Source organism: Mus caroli, chromosome 13 (assembly GCF_900094665.2).
Source record: "Mus caroli chromosome 13, CAROLI_EIJ_v1.1, whole genome shotgun sequence".
Lineage (NCBI taxonomy): Eukaryota > Metazoa > Chordata > Mammalia > Rodentia > Muridae > Mus > Mus caroli.
In genome coordinates this window covers 59433391-59460052 of record NC_034582.1, presented here as the reverse complement: position 1 = coordinate 59460052, position 26662 = coordinate 59433391, and the positions used below count along the sequence as shown (strand labels likewise).

Here is a 26662-nt window from a genome sequence, read left to right as displayed (position 1 = left end):
TAGAAATATACGTGGAAGCAGTGTTAAAAGATCTGACTACCTCCTGGGGATAAGGAGTGGAAGCAGTTTTTATCAGACCAGGTGTGAGGTAGACATTAAATTCTTAGAGTAATCCTTTGGCAGGTGATATGAAAAAGCTTATGGTAGTATTTGGATTAAGAGGCTTAATTGATGTTTCTTAAGGGTGAGACCCTTGAATGGCTTCTTCATTCATACACACACACACAACACACACACACACACCTAGGTCAGATACAAGGGGCTTGGGTTGGATGACTTTCTTTTTTTTAATATTTATTTATTTATTTATTTATTATATGTAACTACACTGTAGCTGTCTTCAGACACTCCAGAAGACAGCATCAAATTTCGTTACAAATGGTTGTGAGCCACCATGTGGTTGCTGGGATTTGAACTCAGGACCTTTGGAAGAGCAGTTGGCGCTCTTAACCGCTGAGCCATCTCACCAGCCCTGGGTTGGATGACTTTCAAAGGGACTAAAAATAGCCCAAGATAATTTCTTTTGTCTGCAATGTTTTAATTCTCTGTAATCTTGAAGTTTCCCTATTTGGCCTTTTAGAATCTTCAACACAGGGACAGCTTCTTCTTTTTTTCTTCCCTGTCTCTACTCCCTTCTTTTTTTTGTTTTTGTTTTTAGTTTTTTGTTTTTTTGAGACAGGGTTTCTCTGTGTAGCCCTGGCTGTCCTGGAACTCACTCTGTAGACCAGGCTAGCCTCAAACTCAGAAATCTGCCTGCCTCTGCCTTCCAAGTGCTAGAATTAAAGGTGTGTGCCACCACTGCCCAGCCTCTACTTCCTTCTTTGGTAACTAAAGTTCAACAGTGTGGATTTAAAGTAAGGAGCATTAATGATACTTTATTAGCCTTGGTTTTTTGTTTGTTTGTTTGTTTGTTTGTTTGAATGTAGGATCAAGTTATCCAACCAAAATTGCTTCCCAACATGCTAATTTTCCTGTCTTTTACCTTCTTTGCTGTGGGGTACATGTTGATAGACGGCATCTTTGGTCTCAATGACAGGACTTAAGTATTTCATCGTGAAGCAGGGTTCTATGGGCTTTGGGGGCAGTGCTCCATTTCCTTTTTGCTGAATAATGCAGTGACTCAAAACAGTAACCTGATAGTCACTCATGGGGATCAAAAGGTCTTGGCAATGCTGGCTTAAGGCGCTCCTTCTCTGGGCGACATGAGGAAAACTGTATTAATTAGGGGGCTGGTTTATGCAGGTCAGAGGTGGCCACCAATCTGTCTCCTGCTGTCTCAGAGCACCCTCCGCACCCTCGCACACCATACTCACCCCGCATACACGCATAGGGAGAATCTGAGAATGAGGTTCTAACTGCATCTTTTTCCTTTTATTGAAGCTGTTCCCTCTGCCTCTTCTCTACGTTGGAAACCACATAAGTGGCTTATCAAGCACACGTAAATTAAGGTACAGTTCAAGGGGACCACATCAAGTGGTTCAAAGACCCAAGTTTGGTTTTTCCAAGGTTTTGCTTGGGTGTTGTCCTAATTTGCTTTCCGTTGCTGTGATAAACACCATGGCCCCAAAACAGCTTGGGCAGGAAAGGGTTTATTTTAGCTTTCAGGTTACCAGTTCTTGAGGGAAGGCAGGGCAGGGCCTGAAGAGGAGCCAGTTATACTGGTAATGCTGCTTACTGGCATGCTGCCTCTGGCGTGACCAGCTACTTTTCTTCCTGGGATAGCACTGACCACACCGGCTTGGGTCCTACTCCAATTATCAATCTAGAAAATGCTTCCCAGACACACCCACGGGCCAGTCGATGGAGGTGATTCCTCACATAGGGTTCCCTCTTCCTAGGTTTGACAGCCAGCTCAGCCATCACAAGTGTCACATGAGAAACAATGATGTTTAACAATGTGGAAAAGTGTAGCTTTGAGTTTAATTCAAAATGTTTTTTTTTTTTTAAGGAATGTTTAAAAGCTTATGTATTGCTCAGTGTGGTAGTTCATACCTTTAATCTCAGTACTTGGGAGGCAAAGGCAGTTGGGTCTTTGAATTTGAAGCCAGCCTGGTTTACATATTGAGTTCTAGGACAGCCAGAGCTACATAGTAAGACTCTCTCTTAAAAAACAAGACAAAACAAAAACCTGAAAACTAAACAAATAAAAGCTTATTATTTTTCTTGACATTCATGCCTTAACATAGAATATGAGTTTCATATCTGTCAGATAGAGATTGATTACCTGGGTGGGTTTGTTCACACTAATATGACCATGGTAACTTTGGGCTTCATCATGACTTTATAGACAGGAATATTCTGTCAGAGACAAGCTTTGGGTACACCGTGAGGGATTGTCTGAGAATGTCTAGAGAATCACCTTGATTAGGGTAATTGATGTGGGAAGACTCTTATTACTGTGGCTGAGACCATTTCCTGTGCTGGGATCCTGGACCATGTGAATGGGGAAGCTGAGATGAGCACCAACGTCCATTACTCTCCCGATTGTGTATGTGATGTGGTCGGCTCTTTCACATTTCTCTGCCAGCATGGACCGGGCTCTTGAACTGTGAGCCAGAATAAACGCTTCTTCCCTTTTCACAGCAGCAGGAAAAGAATCTACACAGGAGAGAGGGGGTTTGTTTGTTTGTTTTTGTTGTTGGTGGTGTTGTTTTTGGTTTTGTTTTGTCTTGTTTTACCATTCTCCATCTTACTTTGGGAGACAGGGTCTTTCCCTGAGCCCACTGATCACTGATTGTCTAGACCAGCTGCTCCTGTCCCTGTCCTCAGTACCAGGTCCACAGATGGCGGTACTTGGCTCTTAAATTGGGTGTTAGAGAACCAAGTTTTTAGTAGCTCATGATTTTGGGACAGATACTCTACCTATTGAGCCGTCTTCCAACCTGTCTTTTATTTTCTTAACAATGTACTTTGAAGCACTACATTTTAAAATTCTTACAAATTTAAGTAAAGTATATATAATATAAAATTGATCACTGTATTTGTTTCAAATATACAATTCAGGCGCATTGAATTGTTCAAAGGCAAGAACATTCACTCCCACATACAATCCTTGCATTTAGGAGTATGAAGCAGGAGGATTGCTGAGAATTCAAGGATTCAAAGAATTGCCTTTGCTACATAATGAGTTTGAGGGTAGCTTTGGAGAGTCCCCCAAAGAGTATATGTACAGTGTAGTCATCACCAATCTTTATTTCAGAAACTTTTTCTATATAGTGTATGTGTGTGTGTGTATCTTAGTTAGGGTTTTACTGCTGTGAACAGACACCATGACCAATTCAAATCTTGTAATTGGGGCTGGCTTACAGGTCAGAGGGTCAGTCAGTTATCATCAAGAAGGGAGCATGGCAGCATCCAGGCAGATATGGTGCAGGAGGAGCTGAGAGTTCTACATCTTTATCTGAAGGCTGCTAACAGAATAAACCATAGGCAGCTAGGATGAGGATCTTATTTCCCACATCCACAGTGACACACCTGCACCAACAAGGCCACACCTACTCCAACAAGGCCACACCTCCCAACAGTGCCACTCTCTGGGCCAAGCATCCATAAACCATTGCTCTGTGTGTGTGTGTGTGTGTGTGTGTGTGTGTGTGTGTGTGTGCGTATGAATGATGTATGTAGGAATTCAGTTTCATTATATTTGTGGGAGTTATAGATGTCTTGCCACCATCCATTGAAAAAATATTTCTTTTTCCATTGTGTTATCTGACGACCCTTGATAAAAAAAAAAAATCAATCTACTTATCTGGGAGAAGTGGCCCATGTCTTTCATTTTACTTTTTATGAGACAGAGGTGGGAGGACCACAAGTCCTGTACCAGCCTGGGCTGCATTTGTCTGCTTCCTGTGGCTAGGCAAGTTTGCAAGGATGGAGCACAGGATAGAGAACACGTAGCTAGGCTTTAAGGGATAGGGAATCACTGTTGAGCACAGTCAGAGTTCCCACTAGGGAGAATGATGTTCCTGAAATAGAGTATAGCGAGGGGTATGCAGCACATAAAATAAAAGGAAACAAGATAAAAAAAAACCCCACAATTCCTAACCTTTGTTTTCCATCCCTCAGTTCCATTCCATTAATTACATGTCTATTAAATCAGTAATAGAAAGTCTTGGGTTTCTGTAGCTTTGTAGTAAATTTGAAGTGTCCTGACCTTTTTTTTTATATAAAGAAAATATATCTGGGGCTCCCAATAGAGGATCTAGAGAAAGTACCCAAGGAGCTAAAGGGATCTGGAACCCTATAGGAGGAACAACAATATGAATTAACCAGTACCCCCCTCCCCCGCCAGAACTTGTGTCTCTAGTTGCATATATAGCAGAGGATGGCCTAGTTGGCCATCAATGGGAGGAGAGGCCCTTGGTCTTGTGAAGATCATATGCCCCAGTAGAGGGGAATGCCAGGGCCAGGAAGCAGGAATGGGTAGGGTGAGGAGTAGGGCTGGGGGAGGGTATAGGGGACTTTCAGGATAGCATTTGAAATGTAAATGAAGAAAATACCTAATAAAAATTGTTTTTGAAAAAAAAAGAAAGTATATCTTTGTGTGTACGCATGTGTGCACGTGTCTGTCTGCACTTGTACGTGTGTGTGAATGTGTGTGTGTGTGTGTATCTGCTTGTATGCGTGAATCCTTTGGTCTGGAGAGATGGCTCAGTTGTTAAGAGCATTGTCTCCTCTTCCAGAGGTCCTGAGTACAATTCCCAACAACCACTTGATGGCTCACAACCATCTATACTAGGATCTGATGCCCTCGTCTGGCATGCAGGTATACATGCAGCTAGAGCACTCACATACATAAGATAAATAAATCTTACACCCAGAATCAGTTCTGTCATTCCACCATTTGTGTCACGGGACTACACTCAGTCTCTGGGCATGGTTAACAACTTTAGCCCCTTTGCCAGCCAAGCTGTAACTTTGTTATTTTAAAAAATATATTTTAAAAGGATTTATTTTATTTTTAATTGTGTGTGTGTGTGTGTGTGTATGCATGGGTATGTGCATGTGAGTGCAAGTACCCAAGAAGGCCAGCAAAGGATGCCAGCTCCCTGGAGCTGGAGTTGCAGGTGGCTGTGAGCTTCCATGTGTACACTGAGAGCTGAAACTGGGTCATCTGGAAGAGCAGCAATTCTCCTAAGTACTGAACTGTTTCTCCAGGCCCTTGACTTTGTTACTCTTCAACATGGTTTTGGTTTTCTTGGTCCCTGGAATTTCTCTATTAACTTTTGGAATCAATTTGCCAGTTTCTGCAAAGAGAAAGCCAGTAGAGATCTGATAGATTTTGTGTTGAATCAGTGGCTTAGTTAGGGTTTCTGTTGCTGTGAAGAGACACCAAGACCATGGCAACTCTCTCCTCCCACTGTTTTATTAGGCATTTACTTCATTTACATTTCAAATGCTATCATGGCAACTCTTATAAAGGAAAACATTTAATTGGGGTTGTTTTACAGTTTAGAGGTTTTGTCCATTATCATCATGGCAGGAACCATGGCAGTGTGCAGGAAGACATGGTGCTGGAGAAGGAACTGAGAGTTCTACATCTTTATCCACAGGCAACAGAAGTGACTGAGCTGCACTGGGCATAGCTTGAACACATGAGACCTAAAAGCCCGTCCCCACAGTGACATACTTCCTCCAGCAAGGCCACACCTACTCCAGCAAGGCTCCATCTCTTAATAGTGCCAGGAATTCAAACACATGAATGAATCTATGGGAGGGCCATACCTGTGCAAGCCACCACAATCAGTTTGTGAAAAAATTATTCAATCTCTATTTTATGACTTGATATGATTTGTTAATAGGAAATATCACAATGAATGTTAACTCATGACCTTAATTAAAAACATTTACCATGGGACTGGTGAGATGGCTCAATAGGTAAGAACACTGACTGCTCTTCCAAAGGTCCTGAGTTCAAATCCCAGCAACCATATGGTGGCTCACAACCACCTGTAGTGAGGTCTGACACCCTCTTCTGGTGCATCTGAAGACAGCTACAGTGTACTTATTTATAATAATAAATACATCTTTAAAAAAATGTTTAAGAACAAAAATAACAACTGGCACGGTGTGTTTGATGTTAGGGTTGAATCTTTCCTTCTGACAGCTTGCCGATGTTCACCGTGCTCAGGAAGTTTACGATTCCATTCACTTTACTCCTGGAGGCTATCATACTTGGGTAAGTTTTTTTGTTTGTTTGTTTGGTTGGTTGGTTGGTTTTTTGTTTTTTGGGTTTTTTTTGTTTTTTGTTTTTTTTTGTTTTCTTCATTTCTTCCATGTTTCCCAAGTACTGTGTTTGTATGGGTGGGGAGTGTATTCATATATGTTACATGTGGGTGTGTGAGACTATGTATGTGCATGTAGAAGACATGGGTTGATAGCGTATGTTTTTCTCTATTGCTCTCTGCTGTTGTTTGAGACAGGATCTCCTACTGAACCTGGAGCCCACTGATTGGCAGGACTGGCTGACCAGCAAAGCCCTGGATCTGCCTGTCTCTGCCTCCAAGGCTTGCGCTGAGGCACAGATTTTCCCTTGAGTTTTGGGAATCTGACCTCAGATCCTCATGCTTGATGTTTGCTGAACAAGACTTTATCTATTGAGCCACCTACCCACAGATTCTCATCATGGGGTCCTCTTTCTGAATAATTGATTTGAGTTGCTCCTTGCAGCAACTGACGAAAAAATTATTTGTTCATTTAAGGAAAAGTCAGCTGTTTCCACGATCCCCTAGTATCTTACTGAGAGTTATTTAAGTGTCTGTTTTACAGCAGACAAATGGCATTGTAGTAGGAAATTATAAAAGAAACAACGACCATCCTAAAACAGATACGAATCTGAGTGCTGAGCCAAACAGAATGAATAGTGACAAAGAGCTGCCCACAGACCAGGGTTGGGGCGGCGGTGGTGGGGGGAGCGGGTTGGGGGGGGGCAGGCAGAAGAACAGGTGACACGGTTTTAATGTGCCATGGCATGATGTCAGAATAAATTAAATCTCATAAATGTTGATCTACATTTGTCTTATGAGGATACTCAGGTTGACCCCTGAAAACGCAAATTTCGATTTTGCTGTAAAGATTTTTAGTTAATTTACAATGTTTTAAGCCTTAAGCTGTGCATCGGATCCTCTTCTGTATTTTTTCTTAGCGTCTTTCCAGGGGGAGGAGAAACAGCTTAAGAAGTAAGTTTGGGGCTGGTGAGATGGCTCAATGTGTAAGAACACCCGACTGTTCTTCTGAAGGTCCTGAGTTCAAGTCCCAGCAACTACATGGTGGCTCACAACCATCCCTTAAGGAGATCTAACTCCCTCTTCTGGTGTGTCTGAAGACAGCTACAGTGTACTTACATATAATAAATAAATATATTAAAATGTATATAAAAGAAGTAAGTCTGGCCTGATTTACATTTCCATTTATATTTACATCTACATGAACATGTTAGATATAAGATTTTAGCTACGGAGCCACTGATAATCTGTTTTCAGGGTTTTGTTTTGTTTTTTTTTATTTACTATAATAATATTTTTTCTCTCTCTACATATTTCCTTTCTTTTTTTCTTGACTACAGGAAACAATATTCATTGAACATCATCCTCAGCGTCTTGGCCATCGTTCTTGGGGCTTTCATAGCAGCTGGGTGAGACTTGGCCCTGCCCTGCTGTTCAGTGGCTTCTCTGTCTTTGACAGTAGGCAACCCTGTCCTATGGACTTTTCTCCTCCATCTTTCTGCAGCTGGATTGGGCAGCTAGGAGACAAATCTGTTGAGTTGGTGGCATCCCTGTGTGTTCCTGTGAGCATAAAAAAAAAAAAAAAAAAATCCCGTGGGCAGTAAGGGCAGTTGTCAAAAGTGGCCCAACACAGCTTAAAATATTACAAGACATTTTGGGTGATTTTTTTTTTAACAATTCAATTGTGTGGGTCTTGAGTGTAACTTCTGCAGATGACAGTGTTCTTTTGTAAGCATCTCAGGGTGTTAACATAACCACCCTCGACAAAAGGCAGTGGCTAGTCTACTTTTGTCATTGAGTGACCTTAGTTTAAGAATTCTATCTGAGGTGTTCTTAGGCATTTGGTTTAACATAACAGATAAGGGCTTGGGGTGTAGCTCAGTGGTAGAATGTGTACTTAGCAGGCACTGGGGTCCATGTTTATTCCACAGCACCCAACACATGCGCGCGCGCGCGCACACACACACACACACACACACACACCCCAAAACAAGCAAACAGGTTCATAACCCCACTTGTTGTTTTTGTTTGTTTGTTTGTTTGGTTTGGTTTGGTTTTGGTTTTTGGTTTTCTTTTTTTCTGGGTAACCCTGGCTATCCAGGAACTCATTCTGTTCCTTCAAGTCTGTTCACGTCCATCAAGTTCATACAGACCCAGGCTGGCCTTGAACTAAGACTTCTGCCTCCCAAGTGCTGGGATTAAAGGCATGCACCAACATCGGGGGCCAGTTGTTGTTGCTTTATTGTTCCGTGATAACTGGTAGAGTGTGGTCATTACCTATGCTGGTTGGTATGTTCCAAACAGTCCAAGGCTAACTGCTAGTTCCAACTTCTTCCTTTCATGATGAATATGTGGAAGCAGGGAAGGGGAAATGCACTTGTGTTTGCAGAGGCCAGAGGTCAACATCATTCCTTAGGAACTATCCATTTTATTTCCTTTAATTTTTTAAAATTGATTGTGTGTGTGTGTGTGAATTACATATCATGCACCCCAATCTCACCAGTTTCCTAGTGCTTCCATCTCTGCCCTCCATCCTTGGACTTCCCCCAACATCTTGTCATGGAAGCCGCAGTGTGTCACATTATGTCACACAGTATATACCTTTTGTCTAAACAGTTTGCCCATTTTGTTTTGTTTTAAAGAATTATTTATTTTATTTATGTATGAGTACACTGTAGCTGCCTTCACACACACCAGAAGATGACATCACATCCCATTACAGATGGTTGTGAGCCACCATGTGGTTGCTGGAAATTGAACTCAGGACCTCTGGAAGAGCAGTCAGTGCTCTTAACCACTGAGCCATCTCTCCAACCCCCTCTCCCCCACTTTGTTTTTTGAGTCAGGGTTTTTTTTTTGTTTTGTTCTGTTTATTTTTTTAGAGTTTGCTGATTCAGCTAGGCTGCCTGGCCACCAAGCCCCAGGGATCCACCTGTCTCCCTTTCTTAGCTCTAGGATTTCAATCGAATGTCGCCATGTCTGGGTTTCTAATGTGGATTTTGAGGATTGAATTCAGGTCCTTGTGTTTGTGTGACAAACACTTTACCAACAGAACTTACTACCTGTCCAGCTCCCAAGAAAAAACTATAGACAAGTTGAGCTTAACACTTCTGTTGCTCAAAGGAATCATTTGCAAATCTAGACGTAGCTCCCTCCAGCGATTCCTGCAGGCAGCGTTTATGAACAAGAAGTACAACTAGGTAGATAGATTAACCAAAACATGCCACTTGGGCATCAGGGTTGTTCTGAATTCAAATTGAGAACCAAGAGATACAAGGAGGCTTAGCTCTACCCTTTGTGCCTAGCAGTTGGGTTTAGCCTCCCTTTGTGGAAGTGGCCCTCTCCTGGACTAACCAGAGCAGCCGCATCTACTGCTGAACAAACACATTTGGCACTCCGAGGAGTCTGCATAATTAAACTCTAACATAACCTTTCCTTGCCACTACTTCCTTGTGTGTTTCCCGCTAGGTCCCAGTTTGTCTTTGGCACTGGAACTTTTGCTTAAAATATTACATAAATCTCTGGATCCAACTGTTTAGAGTCTCATTTTTCTGTGGATTACTGTGCATGAAAAATACTAACACAATTTGTATCCCTTTTTATTTGTTAACTTAGCAGTCCCCAACCAGCGAGATGCAATGTTACTTGCCTGTGGTATTATGTACTACAAAAGGGTATTGTGTGAGCTGCAGACCCTCCTGGGCAAGTGTAGTAAAATCCTGTCTCAGTAACAACCAAGTAACCAACTAGTTAGCTAGCTAACTAAACTCACAAGCTCCAGGTATTCATCCCAAGAGGGTTATGAAAGGCTTGTCTTCTGACAATTTAGATTATGGGGTAAGCAGGAAGTGTGGGTGGGCGAATCACATCTCTGGACATAGTTGTCCGCCTCATCCACATGTCATGTCCCTTCGACATTTTTATGTTAGTGCTACTAATTTAGGAGGGAAATTGCTGAGATGCTCAGAGTCCTGGAGCTCCTTGGAAGACTTGCATAGGCACATAGGGCATGCTTCACCCTTTGACAGACAGGGAACTGTCTGGGCACCAGATGGAGGTGTCACTCCCAGGCTGTCCCCTGGGGATGGCCCTGCTTATAATAAACAGGGCGCTTGGTGGGTGGTCAAATGGTGCCCTCAGGACAGCCGCGGCTCACTAATGATAGTGCCAACCTATCAGTTAACAAACAAAGGGTTTGCAGTTAAAGCTAGACAGTTCAGGTCCCCAGGTCTTAAGCTAAGTGTAATTAAACGGAGATCGCCTGATCAGCTGTCTTGTTCTTATCTGGGAGGAGCTGGAGGAGTTACTGCTAGTGGGAGAATAATTTGCCTAAGAAAAGATGATACTAGCACTGCACACAGATCTGACCAGACCACAGACACAGACCACAAGCATGTTCCGAGGTCAGATTGAGAGTGTCTTTATAACGCCTCCTCTTCCTGTTCTCCCTGCCAGCTCTGACCTCACATTCAACTTGGAAGGCTACGTTTTTGTATTCTTGAATGATATCTTCACCGCAGCAAATGGAGTTTATACCAAACAGAAAATGGACCCGAAGGTACCGGACCTTCCCTCCTGCAGCTTTACGCCCGTGCCATCTGGCTCCTGGAATGACATGAAAAAGGACAATGAGCGTGTTCAGTTGGCGTGTAACTCGATGCACGTCCTGTGATCTAGAAACTACTGATTTCTTCTTAATTATCTTATTTGTATGAGACCTTGTTATTCTTGGTATTGCAAGAAAAAATGTCACTATTTTAGATGTTCAATCAGTATGTATATATATATATATGTGTGTGTGTATATATTTGCTTTTCAAAATATACATGAATATATATGTGCATATGTATTTGTGAATATATATGTATGTACATATGTATATTTATATACATTTTGAAAAGCAAATCCATTGTTTTAAAGCAGCATCATTAATGACCGTGACAGATTCAGAAGGAGGTGGGACAGTGCCTGTAGATTTCTAGCTGTGAGCTTCGGTAACTCACAGGCCATTACGCCTTTAGACTTTCATTTCTCCAAATGTGTTTCCTCATGAAGTGAGGTGTCTGGCGGTCATTTGTCATGTCCTCCAGTACCAACTACCTCTTCAGATCGCAAGCTGTTGGGGCTGCCTGTCGTGCTGCCCCAGACCTCACCCAGCCCCAGCTGTGACCGGAAGCTGTCTGGGGTGAGCTAGCATATGGGTTTTTGTTCTGGGCTCTTTGTGCTTTGTGAGGGAGCTCTCATTGACTGATGGGTGCTTTTCTGTGAGCTATTTTTAAAATCTGTATGCCCATTTGTTTCTTTGAATGGTGACAGTTTTACAAAAACAGGTCCATTGTCTTCCTGAAAATACAATATGTCACACACACACACCCTTTTTTTTAAGGAGAAGTGGGTGGTCACTTTAGTAAAAGCAAACATGATAGGCTGCTATTCTTTAATGGATGGAGCAGATGTTTTAAAAGAATTAGTTAACATTTTAAATTTCCATTATCTCATTTCAGATTGGCTACTTTGAATAACGTGCTTAATAGTGGAGTGTTAGAGATGGGTAGGGCCTCAAGCCCTCTGTTTTCATCCATTGTACGTGTGCTTGCTGGTGTTGAACAAATATTTATTCCGAAGTTACAACACAGTGCAATGGTCCATTTTACAACAGACATGGGCCAAAAGTCTTACAGTACCTTGCCAGCCTTTTAAACATTCTAATTGTGCATAAATAGACAAATCAGCCCAGGAGACACGATACCTTAGAGCTCTAGAGTTGAATGTAATTTTCTTATTTTCACAGGAGCTGGGGAAGTACGGAGTGCTTTTCTATAATGCCTGCTTCATGCTTATCCCAACTCTCATTATTAGCGTCTCTACTGGAGACTTTCAGCAGGTAAATATGGCCTGTGTTATAAACATGGTTAAGGTAGGTGAGGCCGAGCTAGGATGTGCTAGGGTGAGTGTGCTCAGTGTGTCGTTGACTTTGTTGTATTTTGTACTTTGTGGGTAAATTGAGAGTTAGCCCCTTAAATTCTCATATTCTAGGAGAACTTTGCCTTCTGATGTGGTGCCAGTTCACCCACTGTTTGCCCTCTCTGGCCTCTTCAGTTTAGACTCTAGAGATTTAGGCAGAGTTCTCTGAATTGAGTGATTACCAGGCACTGAAATTGCAGATGGACTGGAGAGCTTTGTAGAATTATTATTTAGAAAGAAAATATAACTAGAATAATACACTGAAAGATCTAAGAGCAATATCCAGGCCTGGGGATGTAGCTCAGTGGTAGAACACTGGCTGGCATGCACAGGACTGTGGGTTTGACCCTTAGTGCCACAAAGGGGAGTGGGGGGATCAAAGGATTTTTTTATTCCTCTAAAATGATAAAATACAAAAGCTATAATGTTTAGAATACAATTCATTTGGGCTGGAGAGAGGGCGCTTGCTGCCAAGCCTGATGACCTGAGTTCCATCGCCAGGATCCATATTACATATGGAAAGAGCTGATTCTGGTAGACTGTCTTTTCTATTACAAATGTAATAGAAAACCTAAAGAAAAAATATGAGTACACCTTTACTAAAGTATTAGATGGCAAGAGATGACCAGAGATGTAAGATACACACTGTAATTAGTAATGAAAATGAGAGAGAGACCTGACCAGGAACAAGTGACCTGCTTTCACTCTGCAATATCTGAAATGTTCACTGAGTTATTCCAAGAACTTTTAGTTGGTTGCATGGCCGAGTCCATTTTAGATTATGAACTAAATATGATAAAGAGGGGAGTTGATGTACATCTGTATAAAGTTTGAGCTAAATACACTGGAAGCTGACGGATAACACGGAGTGGAATATTCTCTCTCTGTCATTGGAGGAAGAATGAATGAGTCGACAGGGAGAGATGGAAAGGCCAAAGTTTTTGGTGACTCATTACTCTGGGAAGTGAGTCCTGGACTTTGGACTTACATAGTCAGTGGATGATTAACTGTGGGAAATGAAGTCAGAGATAACAGCCCTCTGTTAACAAACCCCAATCCTTGGGAGAGACTCATTTGACCTTCCCTCTAGGAGGCCAAAATACATGTAGTGTGTTGCAACTGAGGGAGAGGGATTTTAAAATATTGATTTTTTTCTGATTGACCCCACAAAGTGCAAAAGCTTCATAATCTAGCATGATTTGTATATTCTGTTTCTTCAAATGTTACCAGTATAGATTCATTCTTAAAGATAGAAAACTAGTGTTTATTAAAGTGTGCGCTGGTGAAGAACATATGTATTTTAAGAAATATTACTAAGTAACCCTCTCAGGGTTTATGTTGTCCAGAGTAAATAATTTTTATTGATTGTTTGTATAAATACTCTAGTTCTTGGTCTTTAACTTATTACAATTTGGTTATTTAATTCTGTGTGTGTGTGTGTGTGTGTGTTTGTATAAGGATGTTGCCTTAGTTAGTGACCAAGGCAACTCTTACAAGGACAACATTTAATTGGGGCTGGCTTACAGGTTCAGAGGTTCAGTCCATTATCATCCAGGCAGGAACATGGCAGCATCCAGGCAGAAATGGTGCAGGAGGAGCTGAAAGTTCTACATCTTCATCTGAACGCTGCTAGCAGAATACTGGTTTCCAGGCAGCTAGGATAAGGTTCTTATACACTTATGGTGACACACCTACTCCAACAAGGCCACACCTTCAAATAGTGCCACTTCCTAGGCCAAGCATATACAAACCATCACAGATGTACTCATGACAAGCTGCGCATAGGGAGTCAGAAGACTACTCAATAAGTAACAATAAAATCTTTTTATGATGGAAATTTTCAAACATAAGGGTTTGGAAAGTAGTACAATAAGCCCTTGTTTAACTAGTTATTGATATTTAATGCATTGTCTCTTTGATAGAACTGTGTAATTATTGTCAATGCATCAATGGCACAAAAGGTTACGGTAGGGTTGTGCCAACTGGATTTAAGCTGAACTGTCACTAACCGCACGATGGATCTGTTCTTTCTCATCACAGGCCACTGAATTCAGACACTGGAAGAATGTCTTATTTATCATACAGTTTCTTCTTTCCTGTCTTTTGGGGTAAGAAACTATATGAAAGTGGAGCAGTTGGTTGATGGTATTTCTTGACAAGTCAGATCTAATTTGTCTGCCGGTCTGTTCTGCCAGAATCCTCTTTCTTGTGTGTCTCTTGACTTTCTCTGGACAGGGCACCCCTCCCCCTGTACTCCCAACACACACACAAGCCCTGCATTTGCAGGCTCTGTCGGTGCTGGACGTACCGACTTTATATCCTGGTGGGTCCAAACACTTCAGTATCACAGCTATTTGCAGAGGTCAGAGAGAGTGCTGGATCCCCTGGAACTGGAGTTACAAGGTGGCACAGTCATCATGAGGGCAGTAAGAACCCAATCCAGGGCCTCTGCAAGAGCAGCAGGCGCTCTTAACACACTGAGCTGTGTCTCTGGTCTCTGTTACCCCTTCCTTTAGCTTTATTGGATTTAATAGTTATTCTGGTGATGGAGTTCTTAATTTATTATTACTCTCTCTCTCTCTCTCTCTCTCTCTCTCTGTATGTATGTATGTATCTGTCTGTCTACCCATGTGCCACAGCACATGTGTGGAGGTTCAATCTTGGATTTGACACTTAACTAGCTCTGGGTCTGTGGACAAGCTGCTTAGCCTCTCCGGGCCTCATGCTGCTTTATCTTTGAAATGGGAATGTTGAGCTCAAGAGTCACATTCATGAGGCTGGGATATGCAAACTGGAGGATTTAATTGTAAAGTGGACTTGGGACATACATACTAAACATATAGAAAGGGGTCAATAAGAAATGCTAAGCTGTGCACTGTGGAGTACGCCTGTAGGTCCGTCACCCGAGAGGTTGAGGCTAGAGATTCTTAAAGTTCACAGCCTGACTGAGTTAGAAGGAGAGGAAGAAGAAACAAACAAACAAAAACAAAAACAAACAAACAAACAAACAAACAAACAAAAGAAACAGCTTGAGTTGCAGTTGTCCTGACTCCCACCTCCCAAGTGCTGGGATCACAGGGTTACAATGCCACACTAATCTAGTAATTCTCTCCTCTTGAACTCCGTTGAGCTCTGCTGTCTGCTTTCTTTTCACAGACTTCGCCAATAGTTTTTCTTCTCTTCCATGTACTAACCTTCTGTTACTGAGTTTTAATTCCAAAGCCCTGTTAGAAGAAAGTCCCAGCTTTGGCATGGTGGACCCTCTCCAAGTTCTACGCCCTTGTAACATGCCTCAGCCGGCTGGTTTGTTTCCCCACAGCCTCAGAAGTCACTCACTCTTCAGGATGGCTGGCCACCAGCTCCTGCTGTTCGCTCAGCAGGCAGCTCAGGGTTAGTGTCAGCTGCTTCCCAAGGCAGGAGCCAGAGAGCCAACTGAAGCCTCTTAGTTAATGTCACCACTTTCAAGTTTGTATCCCAAACTTCTTTTTCTCAACCACTACTGAAATTATAATCTTTTTTAAAATTTTTTATTTATTTATGTATTTATTCATTTCTTTATTTATTATATGTAAGTACACTGTAGCTGTCCTCAGATACTCCAAAAGAGGGCATCAGATTTCGTTAACGATGGTTGTGAGCCACTATATGGTTGTTGGGATTTGAACTCAGGACCTTCGGAAGAGCAGTCGGCACTCTTAACCACTGAGCCATCTCGCCAGCCCTGAAATTATAATCTTAAAATACTATATTTAAATTTTTTTCTTTACAATTTTTCTTAATGTTTATTCATCCGTGTGTGTGTGTGTGTGTGTGTGTGTGTGTGTCTGTGTGTGCGTGCGCTGCCTTAGTGTATATGTGGTGTTTGTTCTCTTCTACCATATTGATCCCAGGGGTTGAACAGAGGTTTTCAGGCTTGGAGGCAAGGACCTTTATCTGCTGAGCTGTCTTACTGGAATTTACTACATTTTTTAATAAGCTCATTACAAAGCCAATAGAGTGTTGGAAGGGCAGGTGTTTAATTTCCCTTTGGGTTATGGTGAGGTTAGACTAATCTTCTGGAATCCTAAATGTGTGGCTAAGGGTTTGCAAACAGGTTGTGGGGGCTCAGTGCTTCAGGAAGATGGGATAAACAACGGAGCTCAAATAATCAATGCCTGCATGCAAGGTAAAACGCAGTCGGAGCTGCAGGCTGGCAGCCTCTACTTGAAAAAGGCTGCCATGTTGAGAGATCACAGGTTCTAGTTCACTCCTTTTACAGCTGGCACCGGCTTCCTGTTGTCCAAGCAGATTACCCTAATCTGTTTCTAACCTGTCCCAGGACCTTTAATCTCTCCAAGGAAGCAATATTCTCCTTAATAGAAACGCCAAGGTATCACACTTCCCAACTCAGGGTATCCAAAGTTGTTTTGAATCTCTCTCTCTCTCTCTCTGGTCTGTGTATGTATGTGTGTGTGTGTGTGTGTGTGTGTGTGTGTGTGTGTGTGTGTGATGTGTGTGTATTAAATGTCCAAAGGTCCACAAAACAACCTTGTTTTTACAGACAGGGTAGATGTGGCCTGGAAGTTGCTGACTCAGCTAGGTTGACCGGCCATCCAGCCCTAGGGATGCACCTGTCTCCCAGTGCTGGGATTATAAGTACACCACCATGCTCAGCTCTTTTTCCCCCTCTACATGAGTTTTGGAGATTGAACTCAGGTCCTCCAGCACTGTACCAATTGAATTTCAGGATTTCCAGAGCACTGGCTAAAATTGGGTTCTTGAGACCCCCTTCCTCAGGGCCAATCCAGTTGCTAGAGCATCTTGTTAAACGTGCAGACAAACACTAGATAGCCTGAGGCTTGTTATAAAGGATAGTTCTAAGGATGCAGATGAGCAGTCAGAGTCTCAGGAGGGTGGACAGTGGAGGTGGGGTGCACTGCTCGCCCAGGGATCGGAGAAAGTTCATTCTTGTTTCCCTTCTTGTAATCCAAGCGCACAGTTGTCATGGCGTAGACGTGGACTGTGGTGTGAAGATGCAATTGAACAGACAGAGTGTGTTCTCATGATGATGGACAGGATGGGGAAGTCTGGAAAGCCTTTCTGTTCAGACGCTTCCTGGGCTCTCTCTGTAGCGTACTTTCCTCAAGTCGTTGGATCCTGCCTTTCAGAAACAGGGCTCTTATGGTCATTTACAAGACGAGATCAGTCAGAGAGTTTATGGCCAGCTCCAGGTCAGAAGCAGGAGAAACACGAAAGGCTATACCTCCGAGGAGGAGGTTCTGGCTTCTGTGACCTACCTGTGACTGTGGGTATGAGCCTGGAATCCAAGATGAAACATGCGTGGTAACCTTATGTTAGTTGCTTTTTTTCCTCACTGTGACAAAGCAACTTCAGGATTCCCTTTGGCTCACTGAGAGCGCAGTCCATTTGGCAGGGAAGGTGGCAGGAGAGAGGCAGCTGACACTTTGTATCCGCAGTGAAGCAGAGAGAGTGAATCCTGATACCCAACTTACTGTTGCTTTTTTATTCCGTCTGGGATGGAAGGCGGTGGGATTGTGCTGCTTCTGTTTGGGTGGCTCTTCCCTCTTCAGTTAAACCTTTCTGGAAACTCCCTCCCAGCTATGCCCAGTAGAATTTTTCCATGGTGATCCTAAGTTTAGTCATGTGGACAAGACTGACTGCCACAGTACCATTACATTCAGTAGCAGATGTGTAAATTGGTTTTTATTGTCTAAAGGTGGGTACTGCACTCAACTATGTGCTGGCATGGGTTGCACGGAACTCAAAAATATGTAAATAAATAAATACAAACAGAAACCAAGTGTTGAGATTTCCCTTGTGTGTGGGATAGTTTTATGTCAACTCGATACAAGCTAAAGTTATCTGAATGGAGGGAACCTCAGCTGAGAAAATGCTCCCATAATATCTGGCTGTGGGACATCTTCTTAATTAGTGATTGATGTGGGAAGGCCAAGGCCATTGCAGGTGGGGCCATCCCTGGCCTGTTGTTCTATAAGAAAGCAGGCTGAGCAAGCCATGGGGAGCCAGCCAGTAAGCAGTACACCTCCATGGCTTCTGTCTCTAGGTTCTTACCCTGTCCTGACTTCCTTCCATGATGAACCGGTGAGTGCCGTGGAGGCGTAAGCTGAGTAGTCCTTTCCTCCCTAAGTTTCTTTGGTTGTGCTGTTTCATCACAGAAATAGTAACCCTAAGATACCATGTATGGAATTCATGAGGGCTCTTTTAGATCAATATCTTGGTCTTATCCAATGCCCTTAATAAGTAATTATCGGTATGCAGAAATGTTTCTTTCAAATTACTTAGCGTGTATGTGTCTGTGTGTGTAGAGTATGCACATGTGTGTACATGTGTGTTGCAGCCATAAGTCGATATCTATCTATCACCTATCAATCTCCGCCTTGCTTTTTGACATGCGATCTCCCACTGAACCAAGAGCTCTCTGATTTGGCTAGACTGGGTGGCCTGCAATCCCAAAGACCCTCAGTCATCTATCTCCTAGTCCTGGGATTACATGTGTGCACCATCCAATCTGGCTTTAAAAACATGTGTGCTTGAAAGCTAAACACTAGTTCTCACCCTTGCCTAGCAAACACTTTACAAGTTTAGCCCCATTTAAAAATGATTTTTATATTCTCCCTCTCTGAGGACATCTAGTGGGCATATTGAGAAGTGCAGCCTTTCTATCTCCAAACCCTGTGTTAGTCAGGACTGGGGTTCATTCCCAGCAACTCCAGTTTGTTAGCCAGGATCCCCTCCTCTAGCTAAGCACAGGTGATGAGTAACTGTCCTGGCTGCCCATACTTCTGGCAGATGGTACTGAGATCTTGGGGGTCCCAGTTACTGAATCTGCAAGCAGGCCAAAGTGTTTTTCAACCAGGCCTGATGGAACCTGGATTTGGGATTTTTCAGCAGAAATAAAAAAGAATATCCATGCTTGTCCTGGTGGAAGGCTGACCTTAAGTTTGGAAGCCACAGGATGCAGCTTGGCTTGAGGTTTCCTAGGCTCCACAGGTGTACTCTGAGCTCCTCCTGGTTAGGTGTGTGGGTCAGATCACCAGAGTCGGGCAGAGCTGCACTTGGTGACAGGAACATAGGGCTGAGTGTTAGAAACTTACGCAGGGAAGTAAGTAATATTATTCATTGAGTTCATTAAAATTATAACAACTGAAGGCACACATTATGTATTTGGGACATGGGTGGTCTCATGTGACCTAGGCTGGCCTTGATGCAGCCAAGGCTACTCTTTTACTTTCGAGCCTCCTGCTTCTCGTACTGTAAGTACTGAGATGATGAACGGCAAACAGTACCATGTGGGGTCCTAGAAACAGATTTTTCTGAAGTGTCCAAGTTCAGCATCTAAATACTAGTACCTCATTTACAAAACTAGTAATATTTCTATAAAAACAAGGACACTTGGCAGGCAGAGTGGTGCATGCATGCCTATAATCCCAGCACTTGGAAAACACAGGCAAGTGTTTCTCTCTGAATTCAAGGCCGGGTTTGTTTTGAGTTCCGGGTCATACATGAGTTCCGGGTCAGCCAAGGCTACGTAGAGAGATCCACCCTCAAACAAATCTCAAACCAAATAGACCTCGAAGTAAAACAAAAAATGTCGTAGGTTACCAAAAACAAAGGACTCCCCAACAAAACAGAAGCCTTGTGAAAATAGAAAGGGAGTCACTGAGAGGGAGGCAGCGGGAAACGGATGTGACCAAATCACACTACAAACACGTATGACGATGTGGAGATCATATCTGTTGATAAAAATCCTTTTCTTTCCCTCACTTTGTGGACGCACCATGAGAAACGCTTATGCGCAGGCTGAACCTCCCCCGACCCCGTCTAGATCTGGGTTCTAGAACCTTCATGACACCCAGAGCAGGCCGGCGCTCACGCTCTCTGTCTTCTGCCCTCAGGTTCCTCCTGATGTACTCCACAGCTCTTTGCAGTTATTACAACTCAGCTCTGACCACGGCGGTGGTTGGAGCGATCAAGGTAAGAGATGGAGCCTGGCGCTTAACACCAGGGTGGGAACCAGATGGAAACCATGTGCTGAAAGCTACTTTTTGCTGAGGCTGTGACTCTAGGGGGCGCTGTGTGATCCCTGCTGCTGATCTTGAGTGAAGTTGCTAACCCCCAAAAGAAAGTGTTTTATTACTTTAAAACTGGAGGCAGGTGAGGGCATAATTTGGGGAAAAAAAAGTAACAACTGGAAAGAAAAATCAAATATCTGTGATCACCTCGTTATTTGGAATTAGTTTTGCTGGGAGAACCTGCCCACTAAGAAGACAAATCCTTCTGAAGGAATGGTTTTAGTACTCCCACTCTATGATAAAGCAGTGACCTTGGATTGGTAGGTTGGTGCAGAGGTGTTTGTGTCTGCCTGTGTGCACTTGAGGTCACAACTATTGAACAGAGAGTGGTGTTGGTCTGAATTCTAGTCCACACTATTTTTCTCTTCACATAAGCTCCTAAAGTGAGTGAGAAAACCTTACCTGCTCTACCCAGTGGCTTCCTCAAATGGCTTGCGCAGAGTTCTACTTAGAACTTAGCTGCCTGCCCTGTTCAGGTTAGGGGTGATAGGGTAAAAATTTGCTGTGCCGGTGATGGTATAAAGATGGGAGCAGCTAGCAAGCAAATTACAGCTGTACTGTCCCACCTATTGCCTGGAACTCGGGGAGGGTGAACAGTACAGTTTTCGGTAACTACATTTTAGTTATCAAATGTATTTATTTATAAAGCCATATGTCATTAGGTATTCCATACAAGCCTCTATGCAAAGTAGCCCAACGTCAGGCCTCAGGTGTCACGTGTCTGCATTTGCCCTGAAGTTCCTTACTCTTCAATGATGAGCCCCCTCTCTTTGCAGAATGTATCGGTTGCCTACATTGGGATGTTGGTTGGTGGAGACTACATTTTCTCCCTCTTAAACTTTATAGGGTTAAATATTTGGTAAGTGAGACTTTTAAATGAACTCACAGTAAATAAGGGATTTAACATGATCACTTGGTATATAATAAGCAAAAAATCAAAGAGAAATGGTTTTACTAGTTGCCACACTCAGGATGGAACCAGGGCTATGTGCGTGCCAGGCAAGTAAGTGTTCTGCAACCGAGCTGCATCCCCTGCTCCAGGCCTGTTGTGTTTGTGGCCTTCATTTTTTCACGTGGTCTCTGGGGACATGTGTCATAAAGAATCTCAGGGCTAAGGCCTAAATTCAGTTCACACAACCTGCCGTGTGGATCTCATTACTTGTAGCCTTTTGAAGGGCTGTGTCTCAAGGATGCTGTTGGCACCCTGATGCTTTTAAACACATTTTTGGGTTCTACGCCCGGGTGTTATTTGTACAATTATTACACGTTACTTTATCCAGTAAAAATTGAACACTCACTTTCTTTCCCTGTCTCCAAACACTTGCAGAGAAGAAATTTCTCAATCTACCTACCAACCTGTGAGGGAAAAAAAACCCCAGAGATCTTAATAGTTGTGTTCAAATCAAGCTGACTGCAGTTACATTGTATTACATTAACAGTGCCCATAGGATTTTTTAACTCTTTTCTCTTCTCTCTTCAGCATGGCAGGTGGTTTAAGATACTCCTTTTTAACACTAAGCAGCCAGTTGAAACCTAAACAACCTGTGGATGAAGAAAGCATCCCTCTGGATCTGAAGAGCTAGGCTGAAGACAGAGTTGCAGGCCTAGGCTGGAAAGAGCAGCCTCAGCAGGAGTGGGCAGACCAGAGGTCCCACACATGGGGCAGTCCCCTGCTTGGTCAGAGCACAAAAAGGAATGTCTTCGAAATACCAAGAAAGCTACCTCACACGTCACTGCACAACGAGCCACGAGGAACCCACGACTCATAGTACAAAACCTTCCCAACTAAGTGAATTTGCTCAAAATCATCCACAGGGCCCTCACTATGTGCTGAGGAAGATGTTTCAAGGATGACTTGGCTTATCAGCACTGTGGCCTTAATTTTAAAGGCCTCATCCAAGGAAAATGAGGGAAAACTTTTTGTTGTTGAACCATCTCTTTGTCTTTGTAAGAGTCATTCAGTTTTGAATGTGTTGGTATTTTTTTTTCCAGGTCATCACAGTGAAATAAAGTCCTGTCTATATATGCCGCACAGTGTGATATTACAGTATGATAGAAACTAGTCAGTTATTCAGTGTCCAGGAATATTCCTGGGTCTGAGGTGTATAGAGTGCTCACTGTACTCAGGAGACAAATGAGTTTGATCTCTGCACTCTGCCAGGCATGGAGCATGTCAATTATCTCAGCTCTGGGTAGCAGAGACAGACATGTCCTGAGACTCTGGCTTGCCAGCCAGTCTTAAATGGCAAGCATCAGGTTCAGTGAGAGACACTGTCTCAAAGAATAGGATGGAGAGTGACTGAGGAAGACACCCATCATTAGCCTCTGGTCTCCACATACACATGCACACACATACATACATGTGTGCACACATTACTCTATCTTCTTTTTTTTTTTTAAAGATTTTATTTATTTATTATATGTAAGTACACTGTAGCTGTCTTCAGATCTCATTACGGGTGGTTGTGTGCCACCATGTGGTTGCTGGGATTTGAACTCAGGACCTCCAGAAGAGCAGTTAGTGCTCTTAACTGCTGAGCCATCTCACCAGCCCACATTACTCCATCTTGAAGGAACAACAAGATAGCCTTTTAAGGACAAGTGTTGGAAAAACTTTGCAAAACCCCACACCATCAGTTCATCTCCATAGTCTTAGATATTTGAATGTGTGGTCCCTGGTTGGGTGACATTGCTGGACAAAATGTGTCACTGGGGTGGGCTCTGAGGTTTCAAAGTCTCCATCCATTTCAGGTTTGCTTGCTGAGTTTCCTGTTTGTGGTTTGACGAGCTCTCAGCTGTTTCTGCCACACTGATCTCTCTGGAACTGTAGGCCCAAATAAACCCTTTCTATAAATTGACTTGGTTATAGTTTTTTGTTGTTTGTTTGTTTATCACAACAGAGAAGTAACGAGTACAAATGGCTCATCTGTCTTGTTCTGCCCAGCTCCCTCCAGGTTTGTTCAAGGGATTTTGAAAGTTAGATGTTTGTGACAAGTACTTACAGAGTTAACTCCCCAGCCCTGCCAGCAACATCTAGGTTTCTAGAAGTAGAGTCACAGGTGGTAGTAACTGAAGGAATATGTTTCCAACTACTTAATACAAGTGTGTGTGTGTGTGTGTGTGTGTGTGTGTGTGTGTGTGTGTGTGTGACAGGAAGAGAGACAGACAGAGAGACAGAGTATGCACCAGGGCACCATGACTATGGCAATAAGAAGACAACTTTGTGGAGTTAGCTTTCAAGTTCGTTCACTTTTCTGTAGGTTCTAGGGATTGAACTTGGGTCAAGTGCCTCTTCCCACTGCCCTCTTGTCAGACCAGTGACGGCCTCACTGCATAGTCTGGCTCCGCTGGTATGATGAAATACCCTAATAAAAGCAACTTAGTGGAGAAGCGCTTTGTTTTGGCTTACAGGTCTAGGGAACTGTCCACTCTGAGGAGACGGTCATGATGGCAGGAGCTTGAGCTTGTCATGTGTCCATGACAAGGAGCAGAGAGTGATGGATGGAGGTACATGGCTTGCTCGCTCCTTTTTACAAAGTCTGGTACCATAACCCATGGAGGGGTGCCATTCATATTCAGAGTGGGTCTTCCCATCTCAATTACCTTAATCTAGATATCGCTCACGGGCATGCCTTGTCTCCCAGTTGACTCTAGATCAATGTTGACAACCAAGTTAATGGTCTCAGTATCCTGTTTTGCTTATGTGCTCATGTGTTGACAGACCCTTGGGATGTTTCTATCTTCAGGCTTTTGTGAATGATGCCGCGGTAAATATAGAAGTACAAGTACATCTCCAAAACCCTGATCACAATCACAGCACTCAGGAGGTTGAGGCCAGTGTGGGCTGTGGTGAGTTCAAGGCCAGCCTGGGCTGCATAGCAACACCATGTCTCAAAAAGTAGAAGATCCTGCTTTCAATTATTTGGGATTTATAGATAGTAGTAGAGTTCTGATTTTATCTTTTTTTTTCAAGATAGGTTTTTTTCTGTGTAGCCCTGGCTGTCCTGGAACTCACTGTGAAGACCAGGCTAGCCCTGAACTCTGAGATATGCCTGCCTCTACCTTCTGTGTCCTGGGATTAAAAGTGTGTGTCAGCATACCCAACTGTAGTTTTAATTTATTAAGGACCTGATATATTGTACTTTTTTCATAGCTACTGTCTCCTCATCTTTCACAACATACATTTAAAAAAAATATTTTATTAGTAACCATCTTTATAGAGGTTTGGCTTAGACCTGTATTTCCCTAATTCATAGTGAACATTTTTTCCCATGTGCTGGTTGATCATTTGGGTATCTTGGTCATGTACATGTTCATGTGTGTGCAGGTAGGCATGCACATGTAAGTATGTGAATACCACAGGTCGATCTCTGGTGTCTTTCTCAATCATTTTCTCTTGTCTGCTTTGAGCCTGAAGCTCCCCGTTTTGGCTAGACTAGCTGGTCAGTGAGCCATTAGGATCTTCCTGTCTTTGCACATCTAGTGATGAGATTACAGATCCAGGCTCCTCATACTTGTGTGGCAAGCATTTTGCCATGGGCATCTCTCCAGGGCCATTGTATATGTGCTTCAGAGAAATACCTAGTCAAGTCAGTTAGTTATTGATGGATGGATTGATTGATTGATTTTCTTCTCCTCCTCTTCCTTCCCCTCTCTTCCCCCTTCCTCCTCTTCTTCAGGTGTGTGTGTGTGTGTGTGTGTGTGTGTAGTCACGTTCACATGAGTACAGCTGCCTGGGAAGGTCAGAGGTGTCAGTCTCTTACAGGCAGCTGTGAACCACCTGACATGGGTGCTGAGAACTAAACTTGGGTCCTCTACAAGAGCACTATGTACTTTTAAAAAATATTTATTTATTTATTTATTTCATGTATGTGAGCACACTCTCTCTGTCTTCAGACACACCAGAAGAGAGCATCAGATCTCCATTACAGATGGTTGTGAGCCACCATATGGTTGCTGGGAATTGAACTCAGGACCTCTGGAAGAGCAGCCTGGAAGAGCCATCTCTCCAGCCTCAGTATGTACTCTTAACTACTGAGCCATCTCTCCAACCTCTCCCTCCCTCCCTCCCTCCCTCCCTTCCTCTCTCCCCTCTCCCTCCTCCTTTTTTCTCTCTTTATTCCTTTCTTCCTCCCTTCTCCCTCTCCCCCTCTCTTTCTTTTTCTTTCTTTCTTTCTTTCTTTCTTTCTTTCTTTCTTTCTTTCTTTCTTTCTTTCTTTCTTTCATTTCTTCCTTCCTTCCTTCTTTCCTTCCTTTTTTCCTTCTTCCCTCCCTCCCTCTCTCCCTCCTTTCTTTCTCTCTCTTTATTCCTTTCTTCCTCCCTTCTCCCTCTCCCCATCTCTCTCTCTCTCTTTCAAAGAGGGACTCCCTATCTAGTCCTGGCTGGCTTGAAGCTCCCTATGTAGCCTCAAACTCACAGAGATCTCTTTGCCTCAAAATTCCTAATGCCGAGATTAAAAGCATGCACCACAAAGGCCTGACTCTCCGTTTCTTAAATAATGTTGCCTCTTTTCTTACTACTACAATCTAGAGTGTTTTGTTTAGAGACAAGGTCTCTGGTCAAGGATGGTTGAATTTATGATGTCCTCTTCCATCACACAGTGCTGGGACTAGTTATGTGCTTCTATCCCGGGTTTATGTGGCTATCAAATCTAGGACTCATGTCTGTTAGTTGGGCACTCTTCCAACGGAACAGCACTCTTTACTTTTTAAGACTTCTAGAACATGACATCGGGGGCTCCCAGACTATTGTTAGAACATCCTTTAGTGTCTCTTCTGAAACCTTGAGACCAGAAACCACTCGCTTAGAGAAGTGAAAAACAGTTTTTGCTGTCTTTCAAAATTGTTTTCCTTATCTCTAAGTTTGATTCTTGGAATTCTTTCAGAAATGATTTTAATACTTTTCCTCCTCTTCCACATTTGGCCAGCAGAGGGCACCCTAAGAGCAGCATTTGTATCTGGTTGGAAAGTAGCCCTTTTCACTCTAGAAAGGTACTTAGGAAATGGAATCTCCAATCAGTGTTCTGAATTACGGTAGGGAGTGGGGTGTTGAGTGCATGAGGTGGCAGTAACTTCATCTGAGGAACTGCCTCTATTGGACTGGCCTATGGACACTTCTGGGAAGCACATTCTTAGCTTTGGGTAAAGATACTTGCTCCACAAATCTGAAGAACTGAGTTTGCTCCTCAGAACCTATGGTGGAAGGAACAAACTAGATCCTAAAGGCTGTCCTCTGACCTTGGCATTAGCTCCAGAGACACTTGGGCCCCTTCGTTTGGCTATCAGACTATTAAAAGAGTGATCCTCAGCGAATTAGAATTTCCCTGGAAATCACATGTTGGAGAGGAAAAAGCTGAAGCCAGCCAGAGGAATTTGTCTCCC

General features: G+C 43.1%; 1 protein-coding gene across 3 annotated transcripts in view; it reads left to right on the top strand.

Moving 5' to 3' along the window:
- Slc35d2 (solute carrier family 35 member D2) overlaps positions 1–23139 on the top strand; it is a 33956-nt gene extending 10817 nt beyond the window's left edge. For 2 of the 3 annotated variants that reach the window (XM_021180001.2, XM_021180000.2), the window contains exons 4-12: positions 1381–1448; positions 6107–6178; positions 7565–7633; positions 10680–10782; positions 12016–12108; positions 14229–14296; positions 20105–20183; positions 21058–21140; positions 21762–23139. In XM_021180001.2, the coding sequence (XP_021035660.1) occupies positions 1381–1448; positions 6107–6178; positions 7565–7633; positions 10680–10782; positions 12016–12108; positions 14229–14296; positions 20105–20183; positions 21058–21140; positions 21762–21864 (738 nt within the window). In that variant the 3' untranslated portion in view covers positions 21865–23139. The remainder of the gene's footprint in view (positions 1–1380; positions 1449–6106; positions 6179–7564; positions 7634–10679; positions 10783–12015; positions 12109–14228; positions 14297–20104; positions 20184–21057; positions 21141–21761) is intronic. The other variant, XM_021180002.2, reaches the window with a different exon arrangement.
- Positions 23140–26662: the final 3523 nt, after the last annotated feature.